This window comes from Cervus elaphus, chromosome 5, assembly GCF_910594005.1.
Source record: "Cervus elaphus chromosome 5, mCerEla1.1, whole genome shotgun sequence".
Taxonomy (NCBI): domain Eukaryota; kingdom Metazoa; phylum Chordata; class Mammalia; order Artiodactyla; family Cervidae; genus Cervus; species Cervus elaphus.
In genome coordinates, this window is record NC_057819.1 from 120,317,229 (window position 1) to 120,336,566 (window position 19,338).

The window sequence follows — 19,338 nt, forward strand, 5'->3', positions numbered from 1 at the left end:
TAACACTGCAATGGACACATTTGAGTAGGAATCTTTTTTCCATGTCTAGCTTATTGCCAGGAATAGATTTACCAAGGCAATGGGGAGGACTTTTGGTACATGTTGTCTTGGGACATTAAAAAACACACACACACACAAAACTGAAGGTGTAAATAAGAGTCCCCATTGAGAAGAAAAGGAAAGGGACTATGTGGAATGTTCAACACCCCAGGCAAAATAATAGTAGGCAGGGTGAATAGTTAGGAAGTCAACTCCTTTATTGCACTGATAATAGCGCTGCCAGATAAATGCGTGGTTTTCCCATTATTCAAAGGGCAAGGGCTTCAGTTTCCTTTGACAATGAACTCTAATTGGATACCAGAACCAGACTGTTTGAATCTCAGCCCTGTCTTCCAAAATATAAGCAGTTTCACATAAGGTTAACATACAATCTTACATGTGAGGTATCAAAATGATCACTCTTCCTGCTTCTCTTCCACAGCCTTCTCCAGCCCACCCTGGGCTTCCTTTACAGGGAAGGAAGGTGGCCTCCTTGCTGGCCTCCCTGCCTCCAGCTTTGCCTCAGCTTAATCCACGGACCTTTATATTCCCAGACGAATGTTTTTCAATGTCTACTTTGGTGTTTCTCATTATGGGACACAAATTCATCACAGAGCTACTAGAAGAGATTTCCCCCCAGAGTTAGCAGCAGCCTGGACAGAGGACATGGAAAAAGTGGGAAACTGGCATCTTAGTTTGAATTCTCCCCAAAGCAGAGCCTGAAACAAGGACTTGGGAGCAAGTAGTTCATTTGGAGGGTGATCCCAGGAGGCACTGTGAGGGGGTGGAGAAGTGGGGAGCCTGGCAGGGGTAGGCCACCCTGACAGCTTCTCTATAATTGCCCCCCTCTCTCTCCCTCTTTCCTTCTCTTTCGTTCTCTCTCTCCACACACACATGCACATTTATACATATATATAATTTTTCAAACAAAAATAAGATCTTACTCTGCTTTCTGATTGCCTTGCTCGACTCTTCTGGACATTGTTCCACATCAGATATATTTTGTACCAAAATTGTCAGTGGTGGAACAAGTATTCCACTGGGAAGACACATCCCATCAGACATCTATTCTTTCTAATTCTGGCTGAGGTAAACAAAGATAAGACAAACAAGATAAATCTTCCTAAAACATAGCTGTTGACACGTCATCCGCTTATTTCGCTCCTGCAAAACCCACCAAGAATTTCCCATTACCCATATGGCAAAGCCTCACTTCTATAACTTGCCCATGGAGTCTGACCTGGGTCTGCCTGGAACGTCCCTCCGCCCAGCTCCCCTCGCCCCGCCAGGCAGTTTGAGCCACTGGATCTTTCCAGGTCCTGTCTTTTCCTGCATCCATGCCTTTGCTCTGGCTGTGTCCCCAGCCTGGGCTGCCCTGTCCCATCCACTGGCCCCATTCTAAGGGTCTCCACTTCCTTCAAAACTCCATCCTTCAGCGACTGAGTCCTCTCTTTTTCATGATCCTTTCTCATATGGTTCATTCATAGGAGGCTTTGCACAGGTTACACTGTGCCCTCCTTTTTCACTTCCCAACAATGCTGGAACCAGCAAGGATACACCGCTGTGCCTAGAGTGCTCAGAAGCAACACACGCAGGCACCTCCTGGGCACAAGGCTTGGTTCCCTCTTTCCACCTGGAATGGGGGGGGCGCCTGGGACCACAGTGCCCCATCTCAGCTTGGTCATGGCTGTTGAAGCCACAAGACCCCTGGGAGCAGCTAACACACTGCCCACAGTACCCCATCTCCCAGAGACAGGGACGAAGGTTTACAGATGAGGAGGTGCGAATGGCCTTCCTGGTTCTAGACGCCAGGACTGCTGGGAAGGAGAACAGAAGAGAAGTGGAGGGTGGGGGACGGGCAGCTCCAGGGTGCTAATCCCAGCTTCCTGTCTGGATTTTCTTCAACTGCTGCTCAGGGCCTATCTTAGGATGGTCACAGCTGCCGAAATAGATCCCTCCCTTCACCTGTTCTTAAGCAAAGAAGACCTTGATAACTTCCTGTCGAAAGAATGCATGCTTTGGTAGTTTTTTAAAGATAAAGGACAATGACGGGTCACTGATGTTAAACTCCCCGCTCTCACTTCTCTGGAGAAGTGGCTCATCTTGACCGGGGACCAGGGAGCAAACAGGGGCCAGCCTTTTCCGAGAACTTGGTCGGTGTTTTCTTCCATGGTCTGCTCCAGAAGCCTCTCTTGGCCTGCAGGCCAGCCCTCTGATTCAGAGTATGTGTCTGTGCTCAGTTATGTCTGACTCTTTGCAACCCCCATGGACGGCAGCCCGCCAGGCTCCTCTGTCCATGGGATTGTCCAGGCAAGAATACTGGAGAGGGTTGCCATGCCCTTCTCCAGGGCATCTTCCCAACTCAGGGATTGAACCCGCGTCTCCTCCATCTCCTGCACTGCAGACGGATTCTCTACCGCTGAGCCTCAGAGCAAGAGATGTGGAGCAAACCCCCTGCCCTCCTTACTCACCTGCCCCTCGCCCCCAAGCCTACTGCAGTATAATTCTCTACTCCTAACTCATCATCCTAGTCAACTGGGCTCCAGTCGGAAAACCAAGTGTCCGAGGTGGGGTGGGCTTCCCCAGTCACTCATTTATTCATTCAACAAACGTACCCCGACCCCCTCCTCCACCCCTCAGCCCCACCCTTCCCACCCCGCTCTCCAGGCCTGGTGCTGGGGATGCCCAAGAATGTGAGATACAGCGTAGGATGAGACGCGATGTCCAGAGAGCCCCAGCGCAGGGGTTTGGATGTGGACATCTGGGAGAGAGTCGGGCCTCCGGAGCTGCGGGGTAAGGATCCCTGGGAACCCCTCCTCCTTAGAGTTGGAGAGAGCAGAGCAGGAGGCGGGGACTTAGGGGAAAGCCCGGACACCAGAGCGCAGGCGGGACCTGCGCATGCGTGGGAGGAGACTTTGGCGTCTTCCAGTGTCGTCAAGGTAACCCTGATCCCCGCAGCTGGCCATGGCCTCAGGGACTGGAGGGAGCTGGAGCCATCCCCCAGCACAGACTGCAGCCCCGATGGTGAAGGCTGAGTCAGGGAGCGGAGCTTGCCTTTATCTGGAAGACCTTGTAGGCAGGCGAGGGTGGGGGGCCTAGTTGGGGAAATGTTCCTGGAGGTTCGAAACCCTGTAGGGGGTGGTGAGGAGAGGGACCCCAGCCGGAGAGGAAGAGACTTGACGGAGAACTGGGAGGCCGTGGGGGCGCAGAGGGGAGAAGCTCCTGCAGGTTTAGGGGCTCCCCATCCCTTTCCCGCCTGCCTGACTGAGACCCCCTCCCCCCAGCCCTGGGTGACCATTCTGCAGCCCCTCCCGTGGACCATCCCACCTCCATCCCCGCAGCCAGGCCGCGTGAAGGAAGGTGAGACTCCGGGAGTTCCCCATGTTGTACCCTGCTCTGCCCAGCACATTCTCTGGGCACACCCCACCCCCCACCCCCCACCCCCATCCACCCATCCACTCCCGGGGCAGGACGCTGGGGAAATGACCCTGGCATCGCCACCGAGGGTAGGGGAAGGGCTGGCGGAGGCCTGCTGAACTCCGGTCCCCTAGACCTGCTGGAGCTGATGATGCTACAGAACGTTCAGATGAACCAGCTGTTTCTGAGTGGCCAGGTGGCAGCGGCGCTCAACCAGGGGCTTTCCTGGACTCACCCACAGGTGCGTTGCCTGGGGGTGGGGGTGGACTACCAGAGCTGCCCACCTGCAGCGACAGAGGTGGGCAAACATTTGGGGTTCCCTCTATCTTGAGAAAAAAAAAAGAAAACCAGGCAACAGAGGAGCCAAAAGTCAACCCACATCTATGTGGCTTCTCTGTTTGGCATCTATTATGTGCCAGATGGCCATGTCGTCCTCCATGGAATAGAGGTAGGGGGTCCCCAAATCCAGACCACTCAGGTCTTGTGTTCAGATCCCCTGCAGTGCATCCCCCACTGGACTCCCAGGGACAGAGAGGCTCCACTGTTCCCTGGGACTATAGGGTACCTGATAAATTACTAGGGACTCAATTGCTTTTGTTGAACAAGTGACTGAGTAAATGAATAACTATGAATACAAGGCAACTTTGGCTGGGACTGGTACAAATTGTGAGGGCCACCTGGTTGGGGCTCCTCGGAAGAGCGCATGGCCTTAGAACCAGCCCTTAAAAGCCAGGTAGAGGAATTCCCTGGTGGTCCAATGTTAGGACTATGAGCTTCCACTGCTGGAGAGCCCAGGGTTCAATCCCAGGTCAGGAAACTAAGATCCCAGAAGCCTCTTTGTGTGGCCAAAAAGAAAAGATAAGAAAAAAAAAAAAAAAAAAGCCAGGTAGGATTCTGATGCTTGAAGGAAGTGAGAGGTGTACAGTCCACCATCTAGGTGAACAGCGACAAAGTCAGAGATAGAATGGAGGAAACCTTGTGTGCGTGCGCGCGCACGTGTGTGTGTGTGTGTGTGTGTGTGTGTGTTGGGTGGGGGTACATGGGAGGAGCTCTAAGGAGGACCTTATTTAGCAGATGATAGGCACCCTGAGAGGTCTGGAGGAGTGACAGCTGGGTGGAGAGAGGATGCCAGTCAGCTTGGAGGTAGCAGAGAGGGGGTTCAAGGAGGGGCTGGTCGTAGGCAGAGGGACACCCTGAGGGGCTGCTGCCATCCCACCCCTTCATCCCTCCCCTGCCGGCCCTGGAGGTGGGGATGGCCCTGGGGATGAACACCCCACCTCAACAGGGGCATAAGTGGGTCAGGGACTGGGGCTTGAGATGGGCTGGGACCCGGAACTCTTTACAGAAGTGCTTGCACCTGGGCTAACCATTAGTGGAAAACAAAGGAACTAAAAATAACTGCACGCATGCGCAGCAGGGGCACTTATGAACAATAAGCTACAAAAAGGTCACAAATCAACTGCCGTTTCTGAGCTTCAGGGAGCAAAAGAAGGGTACTGTGTATGATCCCTGCACCGCCAAGAAAGTGGGCGGGCCACCTAAGCCACCCCTCCAGCCCAACCCGTCCATCAGCCCTCACTCTCTCCCCATTTAAGGAACCAACCCACTCTTCTTGGGGAGGGAGCTTGGGCACCCAGCGACTCGCATTCTCACTCCCTGGTGCGGCTTGAGTCCCAGTGAATTCTCAGCCTGAATTCCTTGGTTGGTTTCTTATTAAAATCTATTGATTAAAGAGCCGTATCGGACTCTTTGTGACCCCATGGACTATATACTCCATGGAATTCTCCAGGCCAGAATACTGGAGTGGGTAGCCATTCCCTTCTCCAGGGGATCTTCCCAACCCAGGGATCAAACCCAAGTCTCCTGCATTGCAGGCGGATTCTTTACCGGCTGAGCCACCAGGGAAGCCCAAGAATACTGGAGTGGGTAGCCTATCCCTTCTCCATTAAAGTGTCCAATGACCCTGAATCGGTAACAGGGTGAGGCCAGCGGGACTCGTGGGCCCAGCTCTGGAGCCATATTTGGATCCCTCCAGTCCCTGCTTGGCCACTTAGGAACTGGGTAACCTTAAAAAAGCTGCTTAACCTGTGAGCCTCAGTTTTCCCACCTGCAGAATAAGGAATAAATGTCTCCAAAGTGCTTTGCTTGCTTGTTTTAAATGCTCAAAAGACAGGAGCCGTTTTGAGCTGTGCATCTGAAGAAATAATTCAGAGGAATGGAGGACCAGGGGCAGGGAGAATCTGACGCTGTATCCTCTCCCCTCCCGTCTTGCACAATCCCCAGGTCTCCCTGGAGGTTCAACAGGCGGAGGAGACTGCAGCTCAGGAGGAGGTGCCTCTGGTTTTCCACCACCACTATCTGCCCTGCCCGATGCCTGCCCTGGGCCCCCTGCTTCCCTGGCCAGGCCCTCTTCTTTCCCCTCCCCTACACCAGCCCCACGTGCAGAATTCAGCTGTGATTCAGCACCACCCCCCTGCGCCTAGAAAAAGGAGGGTGTAAGTGAGGCTGGAGGTCTGGGTTCTGCCAAGGCTTTGTTCTGGGGCTGGAAGAGCTGGACAGGGTCTGTGGGTGGGGTGGGAAGGCTTGGGGGTCAAATTGCAGAGGCCACTCTGAGAACTCTGATGGGGGGTTTCTTTTCCCTTTCCCGTCTCAGGAGAGCGGTGCCCCCACCCCCACCCCCCAGTGCCACGGGAACTGTGGGTGCAGATGTACCTCCAGCTTCAGGTAGGGACCAGGTGGGTGGTCAGCAGGGCCCAAGCCAAGGGGTGGATCCGAAGGCTGGGAGGGCCACGTGCCCTGAGGTGGGGGCATGTCACTACAGACAGTGGGTCTGTCCCCTTAACTCTTCCTTGGGGTCCACTGAGGCAGGGGGCAGTCATCGTGAGGCTGCTTCTCCCCCCAGACTACTACGATGCGGAGAGCCTATAATGAGGACAGACAGCAGCCCTGGGGCCCAGGCCAGCTTCACTGAAGAGTTGGAAACAGCCACCCTGGAGCCTCCATGTCCCTCTCATGCCTAATAACCCCTTTCTACACCTGGCAACCCTTCTTACCTTCCCATCCCCAACCAGGCCATCTCCCCGGGGTGGATGAGTTCCATCTCCCTGGGGTAGATGAGTCCCGTCTCCACCACATGGAGACTTTGAACCAACCTGATCTCTGATCCGGGTGAGAGCCCCTTAGAGCCCCGTCCAGGCCCCAGAAGCCACATGAAAGGCCAACCATGTCCAGTTGATTGCTGCCCCGGCTGGCAGAGGCCTGGGAGACGGAGCCCTCCCTTGACCTCCTCCCCTTACCCTCTCTCTGGATGACCAGGACTGCGGGGTCTCCATTTAGCCCAATAACAAAACTGGAGGTAAGAGGCGAGGACTGCTTGGTTTCCATGGCTCTCCAAAGGCCCAGAGTGGTGGGGGAGGCCTGGCAGGGAGGTTCCTGGAGCCAAGCCATTGGGCCCCCACACTCACCCCTGGATGCTGGCTCTGTTGGCTGAAGAGAGAAGTCAGAGCCATGTCCTGGAGGGCCACGTGGGAACAGAGTGTCTCTCTGCCCCTCTGGGCCAGGCGGGTCTCCCCACCCTCCGTCAGGACGAAGGAGTCACTCAGGGTCCCATGAGGCTGGGTGCCTGGTGCCCGGGCGGGTCGGCCTGGGGGCACGCCAGGGCCTGGGTTTGCTGGGGCTCCGGAAGGCCTCCGAAGGAGAGGGCGGAGGAGGTGGAGGAGACATTTGGAGACAGAAGTCCAGCCAGGCCTGGTGGCTCCCCTTCCTGGCCATTCCCAGCAGGAGACACGAAGGCACAGGGTTAAGTCCAGGTGTTTGTATTCAGGCTGTTTGCCTTGGTCCCCCAGCCAGGCCTGGACCGCACCCTAAGGAGCCACAGTGAGTTCCAGTGGCCGCCGTGCCAGTGGCCACGCCGCTCATACCGGCGCTGCCCGGTGGCTCCCTATCAGCCTCCTCCAAGTGGCGTGCACACGGTAATGACCTGTCCGCCCCCGGAACCACTTCTGGCCGAAGGCAAAGCACAGGAGGACAAATGTCACAAACAGGAGCAGCAGCACTATGACGACCGCGATGATCACCATCTGGTTGTTGGGCTCGGGCTCTGGGGAGAGAACGGGTAGAGGTCACAGAAGTCCTCTGGTCCCAGGCGCCAGGCTCAAGAGGGGCAGCCGTCTACCCGTCACCCACCCATGCACCCCTGGTCATCCTGCTGTCACTCTGCATTGCAGAGATGAGTGGCAAAAGGTGTTATCACTAGAGGGAAGGAGGACCCAGGTCCAGGCCACCAGCCGGCCTCTGTGAGACCATGAGGGCAGATGGACTCAGGTGGTCCCCATGCCATGCGCTGCGAAACCTCATGGTCTGGACCGTGGCGTGGTCCAGGTCAAGCCCCTTCCATGGGCAGAGATGAGGGAGCTTCAGCCAAACTCTCTGACGACAAAGAGAATCTTGGCCACCTAGGGTCACAGAAGAGCAGGGCTCCAGGGGACCTTAGGAGTCAGTCAGGTCAAATTTATCATTGCAGAGAGCGGTCAAGGCCAGAGAAGAGCTTGACATGGTTAAGGTCATCCAGCTCACTCATTACCAAGCAACTAGTCAGAGTCCAAGCTACGAACTCGCTGGGAGCTCCAGGGAACCCCAAGGATCAAGTGTCGTTTCCCCGAGTGCCTCCCCTGAGCGGGCAGAGAGTAGGGCAAAGGTGTTTTCTTCCCCTGAGGGGCTGAAAGTGAATGCGCCCACTCCTGATCTGTGGGCTCCCCCTCACCTTTGACTTCAAGCCTCTGGGGATCTGAGACCCTGTGGACGAGGCCACCGCCGCGAGAGCGCAGATCCATCAGGGCCTCGCATGAGAAGTTATAGAGGCCGTCTTCCCTGTGAGCTGTGGTGTTGTGGGTGACCACGGCATCTTGGGGGGAAAGTGCTGTCCCCACAAAGGTCTGATTGCACAAGATGTCAGTACCACGGAGCAGGGTGACAGTGAGACCTTTGAGGGGGGCCACAGCGGGGACCCTGCACTCGATGGTGAACAGCGTCCCTACGGCCACTGAGGTGGGCGACAGCGTCAGCAGCACTTGCTTTGGAGGGTCTGCAGGAAAGCGGAAGGGAGGTCTGGTCAGGATGGTTGTGCATCTCCGGCAGGCCCCACCCAGCCCAGACCATCCCCTGTGACCACTGTGTTCTCAGGATTTACGCTGGGCTGAGCTAAGGAAGGAGGAAGCAGTTCAGGGTGAAGGATGTACTGGGTGGTAGTTTTAGGGACATGATGACTTCTGGAATGGACAAGAAAGGAGGTGCCCTGGTGTCTAAAAAGAAAAGGTTCAGAATCTGTTCAGTCAACTAGAAAGATAAAAGCTTGGACTGTGTCTCTCTCCTCTCCATAAATTCAATAGAAATTTCAAAAATTAAACAATTGGATAGTTTTGTTGAGAGAGACTTAGAAGAGAGTACTCACTGGAATGGGGCCATGAATCGTGAGATTCTTCAGAGGTGGGGGCAAGAGTCAGACCTGCCTTGGATTTCAGGATCAGGTTTAAAACTATCTCTATCCCTTAGCTATTAAACTCCATGGTTCCCTGAGTTCCCTTTAAAAAAAAAAAAAGATTTATTTCTTTGGTTGTTCCAGGTCTTATTTGGGGTATGTGGGATCTAGTTCCCTGACCAGGGATCAAACCTGGGTCCCCTGCATTGGGAGTGCTGAGTCTTAGCCACTGGACCACCAAGACATCTCTCTGGGATCATTTTTGAACTAGAATACCTAGCCCCCACTACCCCAGGATAATATGGTAGATTTAGGACATGTTTCTACTCATTTGATCACTGATGACAGTCCTGAGCGATACCCTGGGTGCCGAGCTTCCGAGAGAACCACAGTCTCTCCATGGTCTCTGTGGCCTGTGGGCAGGTGTGTGTGTGTGTGTGTGATGGTCACACATTTGCAAAGGGCCCTCAGGGGGAGATAGGACCAGGACCTTCTCTCCAGGAGGTGAATGGGTTAGTGGAGAGTGTGCCAGCCCTCCTGATGGGGTCCCTGCTGCTTGTCACAGGATGCGGGGTATTCTGGTGATGGGGTGCTCCCCAGCTGGGAGGAGACTGTGGGAAATGACTTTTAGATCTGTCTAAACCTTGCTTGGATTGTTTGCTTCTGAGCAAATCTCAAAATCCTGGTTGCTGGCAGTGTTTGAAGAGGCCAGGGAAGGGTGTGAGCAGATTCTGAGCCTGTGGCCTGGATCCAGGAGCCCAGGGAGGTGGGGCCATAGGAGAGCGCCCAGGAGCAATTACAGAGCAGCTCTGGGTGGGTTTGCAGACACAGGCTCTGGCCTCAGCGAGCAGGACCCCGTGGGCGACACTCACAGAACACGGTGATGTGGAAAACTTTCGTCTCCTGCTTGCCACCGCAGGTGGAACTGCACAGGAGCTCCTCATCCTTGGAGACGTTGTAGACCTTGAACAGCTTCCACTGAGCCTGGTTCTCCAGGAGAGTCTTGTTTAGGGCCGTCTCCAGAACAATTCTCTTGGGATCCGTACAACTGGCAGTACAGTTAATGAACTGAAACTCTCCAGACCCCACCATCAGTCGCTCTGGCCCCTCGAACGCCTTCTCACCAGACCCTGGAAGGACAGAAAACATTGGGCAGCAGACACCCCCGCTGCCCTGCCCGATGGGGCTGCCCATGATGGGCAGTCTGATCAAGGGGTGCCCTCTGCTCCTCTCTCCTTGTTCAGACATTACTGCCTCTGGTCTAGACCAAGGGGGATGCGCCCTAGTTGTATCCCTGCCCCTGACTGCTTGCCCAGGTGGTCCCCTCCAGGTGAGTCTTCCTCATGCACCTCTCCTATCCCCATGGAGATTATATTCAAACTCGCCCCCCAGCCCAAATGACCTCTCCTCTGCTAAAGCCTCCCTGAAATGGAGGTGGATCATGTCTTCTCAGGCCCCGTGTCCATGAGTTCGGCTCCTCCCTCACTCCTTCCCTCTCTTCTGCAAATCCTTGTAGAACACCGACTGCATGGCAGGCTCTGTTCTAGACTCTGGGGAGCATCAGAGATGGAAGAAGTTCAAAGCTTGCCCTAGTGGAGCTTGCACTACCTCGAGGGACACAGAGTAACAAACTTGGGAACTAGGCAGCCTGTCAGTTGGTGGAAAGTGCCTGGGAAAGGAAATAGGGAGTGGGGTGGGGCTGCCACGTAATACTGTGCTCTGGACAGGTTTCATGGAAACACTGACATTTGAGGAAAGGAGGAAGGAGATGGGGGTGGGGGGGCTTGGCTGCCAGGTATCTGAAGAGAGCAGAAAACCACCAGCACCAAGACCCTGGCGGAGAAGACACTAGGATGGCTGGAGCCCAGTGAGGAAGGTGAGGAATCTGAACTGAAATTGGCCAGCTGGGCCTGTATGTGTCCTGTGTTCCCACCAGCAACACCCACCCACTCTCACCTAGCCCTCAGCTGGGGAAAGAGAAAGGTTCTGTCAGGAGAGAGAGAGCTGCCTTTGAATCCCGAGTGTGCCAGCTCTGTGGCCTTGGGCAAAGTGCTTTCCTTTTCTGAGCCTCAGTTTCCTCATCTGTCAAATGGGCTAGTAATCCCTTTCCTGAATGGTTGTCATGAAGGCACCTGACAGGTTTTCCAAAACAGAGTGCTCACACCTGGATGCATTCTCCTTCACCGTCCCCTGAACCCCCCCAGAAGGGTCTTCGTTTTTGCTTTGATGGTCAGGAGAAGATGATGCCCTCCACTGACCTCTGCTGTCCACTGGGCCACCTCTGAAGACCAGCTGGAACGAGCCCTCACTTACTCTTGAGCCCCAGCCTCCCTTCATCTCCCCATCAGTCTCCATGACCTGCCCTATCCACTATCCTGAAGTTATGGGGCCTGTTCAACCCAAAGTGTGAAGGCCGGGTCCCCCATCTGCTGCCCCGGGGTCATGGGTTCATGGGGAAACCAGGCTTGCATAGCATCCCACACCCATGGTGGGCAGCCGCTGTGCTCAAAGCCTCAACGACTTCGGGACAAGGACCCCCTTCTCCACACGACATCAGGGGAACAGGCACCCTAACCTCTGGCTGGCACGCACCCAGTCTGGACCCCCAGGCTCACCTCGGCAGCAGAGCAGGGAGAGAAAGGCTGCGAGCATTCCCCAGACACCATAAGGGGCCATCTCGAGTGGCATCCGCAGGCTCACAGGGAACATTGAGGACTGACTGCAGAGAGGTGAAGGGCTCCAGTCAGGGAGGCGGGGGGCGGGGGGGAGGACTTGCAGCTGCAGTCCGGAACCCCCAGCCTTCCTAAGCTGATGACCGTATTTCCTCTCATTATCTGAGTGGTTTTGGGGAGGCCACATGGAAGGCCAGCTCCGAGGGCAACAGGTCTGCAAGAAGTTGGGCAGAGGAAGCCAGGAGTCAGCTGATAAGCAGGACATACCTAGTCCTCCTGGCACGATCCTATGTGGGGTGGGGCAGGCACCTGAGGCTCATGTGTGTGTGATGTGTGTGCACTCAGGACAGTGACCGCTACAAGCCCAAAATCTGGGGAGCCCTGAATCCCACAGGACACTTTATTGGTGTCAGCAGGGGAGGGACTTTCCAAGCTGGAAAGAGGGTTTGGGAGGCAATAGCTCGACATTCTCCTCCTTCCTCTGCCCCTCCCCTCAGATTTCTGGTGATGCACACGGCCCCCAGGCACTTTCCTGTCTCTAAGCTGAATGTGACTTCACGTTACTAAGACAAGGAGGAAGGAGAAGGAAACCAGCATTTCACTGATGCCTATTCTGTGTTAGGGACTAAGTTACGGTTTTAATACATTGTCTCATTATCACAGCAAATCTTCCAATTTTGACTGTGCATCTGAGGAATTTCAGGGCTCAGGTGAATTAATAACTTGCCTAAATCACAAAGATATTAGGTGATGGGACTGAGGTGAGAACTTAGGAATGAGGAGTGGCTGTTGGAGAATTGGTGGCTGCCAGGGATTAAAGGGAGGGAGAAATGGACTGAAAGAGCAGAGAGGATTTTAGGACAGAGAATCTACTGTTTCCCACTACAATGGAGCACAGGTGTCGGTACACACTTGTCCAAACCCAGAGAATGTACACACCAAGACTGAACCGTAACGTCAATGATGGTCTTTGGGTGATAATGACATGTCAATGCATGTTCCTCAATCATAAGAAACGGACCACTCTGGTGGGGGATGTTGATAACAGGAGAGGCTGTACATGTGTGGGGACAGGAGGTATGTGGGAAGTCTCCACTTCCCCTAAGTTTTGCTGTAAGCCTAAAACTGCTCTTCTAAAAAGAAGTCTACTTAAAAAAAAAAAATGGAGATAGTGGAGGACAGAGGAGCCTGGTGTGTTATAGTCCATGGGGTTGAAAAGAGTCGACACGACTTACAGCCTGGACAGCAACAGAAAAATAGCTCAAACACACCACCTTGGAAGGCAGCCTTCTGGGTTAGGATGCTTGTCAGCTGTGGATTGCTGTTGAAAATGCAGGCTTTCATGACTTCCCTGGCGGTCCAGTCATTAAGACTCTGCTTCCAAGTATTTGATCCCTGGTCTGGGGAACCAACATTCCATATGGGCATTCCATATGCGTGTAGCATGGCCAAAAATGAAGAAAATGCAGGTTTTTAAACTCAGTTTTTAGCAGCCTTAGAGGAAGTCATGGTCTCAGCCCTTTCTAAATTCTCATGTCAGATTACATTTAAAAAATATATATGTATTTACTTGGCTGCACCCAGTCTTAGTTCTGGCATGTGGGATCTAGTTCCCTGACCAGGGGTGGAACCCAGACCCCAGATGCATTGGGAGCTGGAAGTCTTAGCCACTGGACCACCAGAGAAGTTCCTCGGATTACACTTTAAAAATGTTTAAACACGTAACTCAGTTCTACATTGTTTATGAGTCACATCGAGTGAGTAACAGGGTGGAACAGTTGACAGTCGAAGAATGAAAAAAGACATACCAGGCAAAAGGTAACCAAAAGAAAATCCGGGAAAGGTCCATTCATATAAAAGAAAAAGGAATTTTAAGACAAAAAATATTTATTAGGGACACAACGAGTACCTAGATTAAATGGTCAATTCATACAGAAATTATAATTGTTGTAAACTTGTAAGCACTTAGCGTGAAGGAACAACAAAGAGATAAAACCATCATCACAGCAAGAAATTTTAATACAACATCTCTTTATATTGAATAATGAAACAAATGTGAAAAGATGCTCAACATCATTAATCATCAGGGAAAGTCACATCAAAACAACAATGATATATCACCCCACCACTATCAGAATGGTTATCATCAAGACAACAAATGAAAACATTGGCAAGAGTGTGGAGAAAAGGGAGCCCTCGTGTCCTCCGGTGGGATTGTAAATTGGTGAGAATGCTGTGGAGAAAAGTACAGAGGAGCCTCAAAAATTAAAAATAGAACTGCCGTATGATCCAGCAATTTCACTTCTGGGTATTCTCCTAAAGAAAACAAAAGCACTAATTTGATGACATATATGTTCACCAATGTCCTCTGTGGCATCATTTCCAATAGCCAACATGTGAAAGCCACCTGCATGTTCATCCATAGATGCATGAATAAAGATGTGGTTGGTATAACTACACAACAGACTATTATTCAGCCATAAAGAATGAAATCTTGCCATTTTCGACAACACAGACGGACCTAGAGGGTATTATGCCAAGTGCAATGACTCAGACAGAGAAAGACAAATACCATATGCTCTCACATATACGCAGAATTTGAAAAACAAAATCAAAAACAGGCTCCTACATATAGACCACAAATGGGTGGTTGCTGGAGGCGAAGGGGCCGAGTAGGATCCAAAACAGATGAGTGGGATTAAGAGGTACAAAGCACCAATTACAAAGTGAATCACAGGGATGTAACACAGCATTAGGAGTGTGGTCAGTAATATTGTAATAACTTTGTAGGGAAACAGGTGGATACTAGACTTACTGTGGTGATAATTTCACAATGTATGCAAATGCCAAACCACTGTGTAGAACACCTGAAGGTTACATAATACTGTATATTATAAGCCAACCTAAAAATTTAAAGTAATGTATCTTGCAATTCACAAAAGAAGAAGACTACAGATTCATAGAAACAGAAAGCAGAACAGTGGTTGCCAGGGCCTGGGTGCAGGGGGAAACGGTGAGTTATTTGTTTAATGGGTATAGACTTTCAGTTTTGTAAGATAAAAAAGTTTCGAGATCCATTGGAAAAAAATGTGAATGTAACACAACCAAATGTACATTTAAAAACAGTTAAGTGGTGTATTTTGTGTTATGTGTATTTTACCATAATTGAAAATTAATTAATACAACATTGTAAATCTTCAACAAGCTTAAAAATTAAAAACTTACAAAAATTAAAAAACTTATAAATCATTTATGCCAAGGAATATGAAACCAAGTAGACCAAGTCTTAGAAAAAGTCAGTTCAGTTCAGTCGCTCAGTTATATCTGACTCTTTGCGGACACGCAAAAAGTAGAACTTACCTAACTTTGATTGAAGAAGAAATAAAAAGCCTGAATAGTTCTACAACTATTAAAGAAATTACATCCATAATTTGAAATCTTCCCACAAAGAAAATATCAAGTCTAGACAGCGTTACAGAAGTTTAAGTAGGGATAAATCTAATCTTACAAAAACTCTTTCTGAGGATGAAAATAGCAGGAACACACCCTCTTCCTATGAGGCCAGTGTAACCTTAATACCAAAATGAGACAAGAATAGGATGAAATAGAAAAATTAGAAGCCAACGTCACTCATGAATACAAATGCAAAATAAAAATACAAACAACCAAATCTAGCCATGTATTAAAAATATTAGATATCGTATCCAACTATGAATAGATGGTCACACGATAGAATAGAAAGCTGCAAATGTCATTTATTATTGTTGGGAATAGTAAACTTTGGTGCTTTACGTCACATTACTTTGCCCTCCTCTGAGATTAGCTGCATTTACAGCAGATAATTTCCTGCAACCTGAGACTCATCTTATGCTCCATGACCCCACCTTAAGTTTATACCATGTTTCTTTTTTGCTTTTTTGCCTCAGGGTCTTCTTCAATGTTTTTGAGTCACTTAGCTATCTGCTAGTGTTTCCCAGAAGCCTAGGAGTTTCAAGTTTCCTAACATGAAACCCTCAACCAACTATAGGCCAAGAACTAGTAGAAATATGCTCCGGCCTCTTTCTTTTGGGGAGGCAATTCTAGCCAGCATCCTGTAGACTTATCAGAGATTCTGAAAGGCTTGACCTCCCTTTGCTGACACCTGCAACATCAGTTATGCATCTTCTATTGGCTTTCTCTCCCCTGTTCCAGTCTTCTTCTTGTTCCTTCACTCCCTACTTCCTGGCCTCAATAATTCAGGAATCTACCTGAAATAATCTACCTGAACTGAAGTCCTTGATGCAGGTTCTACTTGAAGGAGCCCAGGCTAAAAACTTATGCTACAGACTTAAGAAGAACAAAACACATGATCATCTTAACAGATCTAGAAAAAAAAAATGATGACATTCAATATTCTTTCATGATAAAAGCTCTTAGCAGACTAGAAGGAAATATCCTTAAAATGATAAAGGAAACTTAGAAAAAGTTTGCACATGTACTATTATTTTTTTAACATCTGTATTATTTTTCTAATGAGTAAATCTTAGGAACATTTCCTTTAAAATCTGGAACCAAACAAGGATGCCCACTATCTTTGCTTCTATGTTAACATTTTGCCAGAGGTCCTTGAGAGTATAGTAAGACAAGAAAAAGAAATTAAAGGCCTAGGGATGGGAAAAGAGCAAAATCATCAGTATTTTCATATGATATGGTTGCCTAGATAGAACATTCAAATGAATGATCAGACAAATGATTCACAATAATCAGAGATTTTAGCAAGACAGCTAGCTGTAAGATCAATATCCAAAAAGAAATTGCTTTTGTATAGAACAGTAACATAAAAAATGTAATTTAGGACTTCCCTGGTGGTTGAGTGGTTAAGACTCTGCACTTACACTGCAGGGGCCACAGGTTTGATTCCTGGTCGGGGAAGTTCTGCATGCTGCACAGAGCATCCAGGAAAAAACAGTAGTTTAAAAAGCACATTATGTATAGTAGCAAAAAAATAGAAGTAATACACATACAGAAACAAAAAGATAGCAGAATATAAGATCTACAGTGAGAAAGTTATAAACCACTATTTTTTTTTAATAAAACACTATTGAAAGACATTAAACACAATTTAAATAAATGTAGACCAGCCCATGTTCATGACTAAGGGATTCAATATTATATGAGGACAATTCTCTTCCTATAGATTTAATGCAATTCCAATAGATCCCAAGAAGGGATTTCATGAAAAACAAAAGATGATTCTAAACCTTATTATGTAAAGAACAAATGGACCAAGAAACCGCGGCAGAAGAATAAAGTGAGGGGATTTGCTCTACTAGATATTAAGACTTACTATAATATATAATTTTAGTGTAGATGTAGACAAATTAACCAATGGAACAGTAAAGTGCCCAGAAATAGTCTTGCGTGAAACTCACACACCTGACAAAAATGGCACTGTAGATCACTAGGTGGAAGAAGGATATATAAATGAATGATGCTTAATCAACTGGTTAACTATATGGAGAAAAAAGATGGGAAATGTATCCCTATATTGCTCCCTTCATTGGGAGGGATGTATCCCTTCATTCCTCACATGGAATGAAGAAATCAATTTTATCTAATTTAAAGATTTACATGTAAAAGAACACTTTAAAAACTTTTATAAGAAAACATATTCTTAGTCACTCAGTCGTGTCCAACTCTGTGAGCCAGTGGACTGTAGACTGCCAGGTTCCACTGTCCGTGGGAATTCCCAGGCAAGAATACTGGAGTGCGTTGCCATTTCCTAATTCACGAGACCTTCCTGACCCGGGGGTCAAACCCTCAGCTTCTGCAGTGGCTCCTGTGCTGCAGGCAAATTCTTCACCTGCTGAGCCCCCGGGGAAATACATAAGAAAATATAGGAGAGTATTTTTACGTCCTTGGGGCAAGGAAGGATTTCCTAAGCAAGACCTCAAGATCACCCCTGCTAGAATAAACAACTGGTAATTTTGAGTATATGAAAGACATGATGAACATTTCAAAGAAAACAAAATGTCTCAGCTAATGAAAAGATGCTTTTACTCAGTAAGAGCAAGGGAAATTAAAATCACAGTGAGGAACCACTTTATATCTGCTAGATTGGCAGAAGTTAAGAAAGTCGACAAGACCAACTGTTGGAGAGGCTGTGGGTCACTAGTAACTCGTATGTTGCTGGTGAGAGTGTATTTTGGTTCTCTGAGAAATAATGAGGCATTATCTTCTAATGCTGAATAGTGTTATAACCTATAACCCACAATTCCACCCTTAGTTATATGCCCTGGAGAAATTCTTGCACTAAGAACCAGAAGACCTGTCCCATTCTTACTATATGTGTGACCCTGAGCAAGTCGTTTTAATCTCTGTGTGCCTCAGTTTTCTCCTCTGTAAAACAGGATTAACCACAGCACATTCCTTATGGGATGGTGTGTGGATTAAACTAATTAAATGACAATATTTAAAAGTATTCAAAACAGTAGCTGGCACACAGTATATGTTATATAACTATTTCATAAAATGAAAATAAATGCGTATGTGATAAAGCACTAGACTGCATATGTGATAAAGCACTAAGTTAAAAGAAGAATCAAGAGAACAATAAAAACAGACTATGGGAGGGTGGTTATTTATGTCTGGGTAGGATGTGAGTAGCACAGTAGGTAGACAGAAAGTTTAGTGGTAGTTCATCCTTGGGTTGAGTGTTGGGTTCAGGGCTGTTCATTATATTATCTTCATGTACAATGCACATGCGTGTTACATAGATGCGTTCATTATGTGTCACATATTAAATTTTATAAAAAGAATACAAAGGGAAAAGAGAAATTCCTACATATCTGGAAAGAAGAGGCTCCTTGGAAGTATGAGCCACAGGATAGGAAAGTCCCTTCTAACCAGATAGGATTTCATTGAATAGGATTCATCAGGAACCTTGGGTGTAACCCCAAGAAGCTGGGGACAATACTTGGCTTCTAAGCATCAGCTCTGAGCTCAATCCAGATGACCTGGACCCACGTGGGCCATGGTGGGAAGGCAGCTCACGCTTCTAAGACAGTTATGTGGTTGACAGAGCAGGAGAGGAAGAGAAAGGACAAAAAGAGAAAATAACCACAAAGCAATAGGCTGTTGGACTCAGAGAGATGGCTGACGTGAGCTCCTCATGCAAGGGCCAACCAGCCGCAGGAAATTTTGTAGCAGCTCCAGCCCCTGGGCGTATGGGCAGACAGGGAGGGAAAGAAGAACTCAAGTGTTGATTGACAATCTATCCCAAGCCCTTTCCACTGTGCCAAGAGGGAAGCGGGGAGCATCACCTTACCTGTATCAGCAAACGGGTGCTGCCGTGATAGGTAAACAGGATGGCCGAGGTCCAGCTTCCAGCAGCTGTTCTTCCCTGGGCTGCTGCTGGTTCAACAAGTGCTACCTGGTTTTTGACTGATTTCCCTTCTCAGAAGTCACATGCTTCCTGTCCCAGCTCTGACCTCATCCTCACATCACTTTCTGTTTGTTATCTCTTGTTTTAAGCCCTGGTAAATACATACCGGGGCTTCCCAGGGAGCTCATTGTTTAAGGATCTGTCTGCCAATGTGGGAGCCGATTCCTGAGTTAGGAAGATCCCCTGGAGAATGAAATGACACTCCACTCCAGTGTTCTTGCCTGGGAAATCCCAAGGACAGAGAAATCTGGCGGGGTATAATGCATGGGGTCAACAAACAGTCGGACACGACCAAGATAGTTGAGGCCACA

The 19,338-nt window shown here is 49.3% G+C and overlaps 2 protein-coding genes and 1 non-coding gene across 6 annotated transcripts; 2 read left to right on the forward strand and 1 right to left on the reverse strand.

Moving 5' to 3' along the window:
- Positions 1 to 232: 232 nt before the first annotated feature.
- LOC122695303 (intercellular adhesion molecule 2-like) lies at positions 233 to 19,130 on the reverse strand. 4 transcript variants are annotated; one of them, XM_043905035.1, is made up of 5 exons: positions 18,911 to 19,130; positions 11,548 to 11,651; positions 9,805 to 10,062; positions 8,219 to 8,539; positions 233 to 7,555 (listed from the first exon to the last, which is right to left on the reverse strand). In XM_043905035.1, the coding sequence occupies exons 2-5, from the start codon at positions 11,639 to 11,641 to the stop codon at positions 7,371 to 7,373; spliced, it is 858 nt and encodes a 285-aa protein (XP_043760970.1). In that variant the 5' UTR covers positions 11,642 to 11,651; positions 18,911 to 19,130; the 3' UTR covers positions 233 to 7,370. The 4 variants fall into 4 exon arrangements, with proteins under 4 accessions (XP_043760970.1, XP_043760968.1, XP_043760971.1 ...); XM_043905033.1 differs by having other exon boundaries at positions 11,548 to 11,818; positions 18,911 to 18,933; XM_043905036.1 differs by lacking the exon at positions 18,911 to 19,130 and adding an exon at positions 12,879 to 12,955.
- On the forward strand, positions 2,979 to 6,499 carry PRR29 (proline rich 29). The gene is made up of 6 exons (XM_043905042.1): positions 2,979 to 3,063; positions 3,324 to 3,399; positions 3,591 to 3,697; positions 5,740 to 5,951; positions 6,110 to 6,180; positions 6,359 to 6,499. The coding sequence occupies exons 1-6, from the start codon at positions 3,004 to 3,006 to the stop codon at positions 6,382 to 6,384; spliced, it is 552 nt and encodes a 183-aa protein (XP_043760977.1). The 5' UTR covers positions 2,979 to 3,003; the 3' UTR covers positions 6,385 to 6,499.
- On the forward strand, positions 16,443 to 16,515 carry TRNAV-UAC. Its single transcript has one exon. It is a non-coding gene; the product is annotated as a tRNA-Val (tRNA).
- Positions 19,131 to 19,338: the final 208 nt, after the last annotated feature.

Excerpts from the sequence above, each read along its gene's own strand:
- PRR29 (XM_043905042.1), top strand. The coding sequence starts at position 3,004 with ATGGCCTCAGGGACTGGAGGGAGCTGGAGCCATCCCCCAGCACAGACT. Across the intron at positions 5,952-6,109 it reads GCGCCTAGAAAAAGGAGGGT|GAGAGCGGTGCCCCCACCCC; the intron begins GTAAGTGAGGCT and ends TTCCCGTCTCAG. Across the intron at positions 6,181-6,358 it reads AGATGTACCTCCAGCTTCAG|ACTACTACGATGCGGAGAGC; the intron begins GTAGGGACCAGG and ends TTCTCCCCCCAG.
- LOC122695303 (XM_043905033.1), bottom strand. The coding sequence starts at position 11,791 with ATGTGGCCTCCCCAAAACCACTCAGATAATGAGAGGAAATACGGTCAT. Across the intron at positions 8,540-9,804 it reads TTTCCACATCACCGTGTTCT|ACCCTCCAAAGCAAGTGCTG; the intron begins GTGAGTGTCGCC and ends GCTTTCCTGCAG. Across the intron at positions 7,556-8,218 it reads CCAGAGGCTTGAAGTCAAAG|AGCCCGAGCCCAACAACCAG; the intron begins GTGAGGGGGAGC and ends TTCTCTCCCCAG.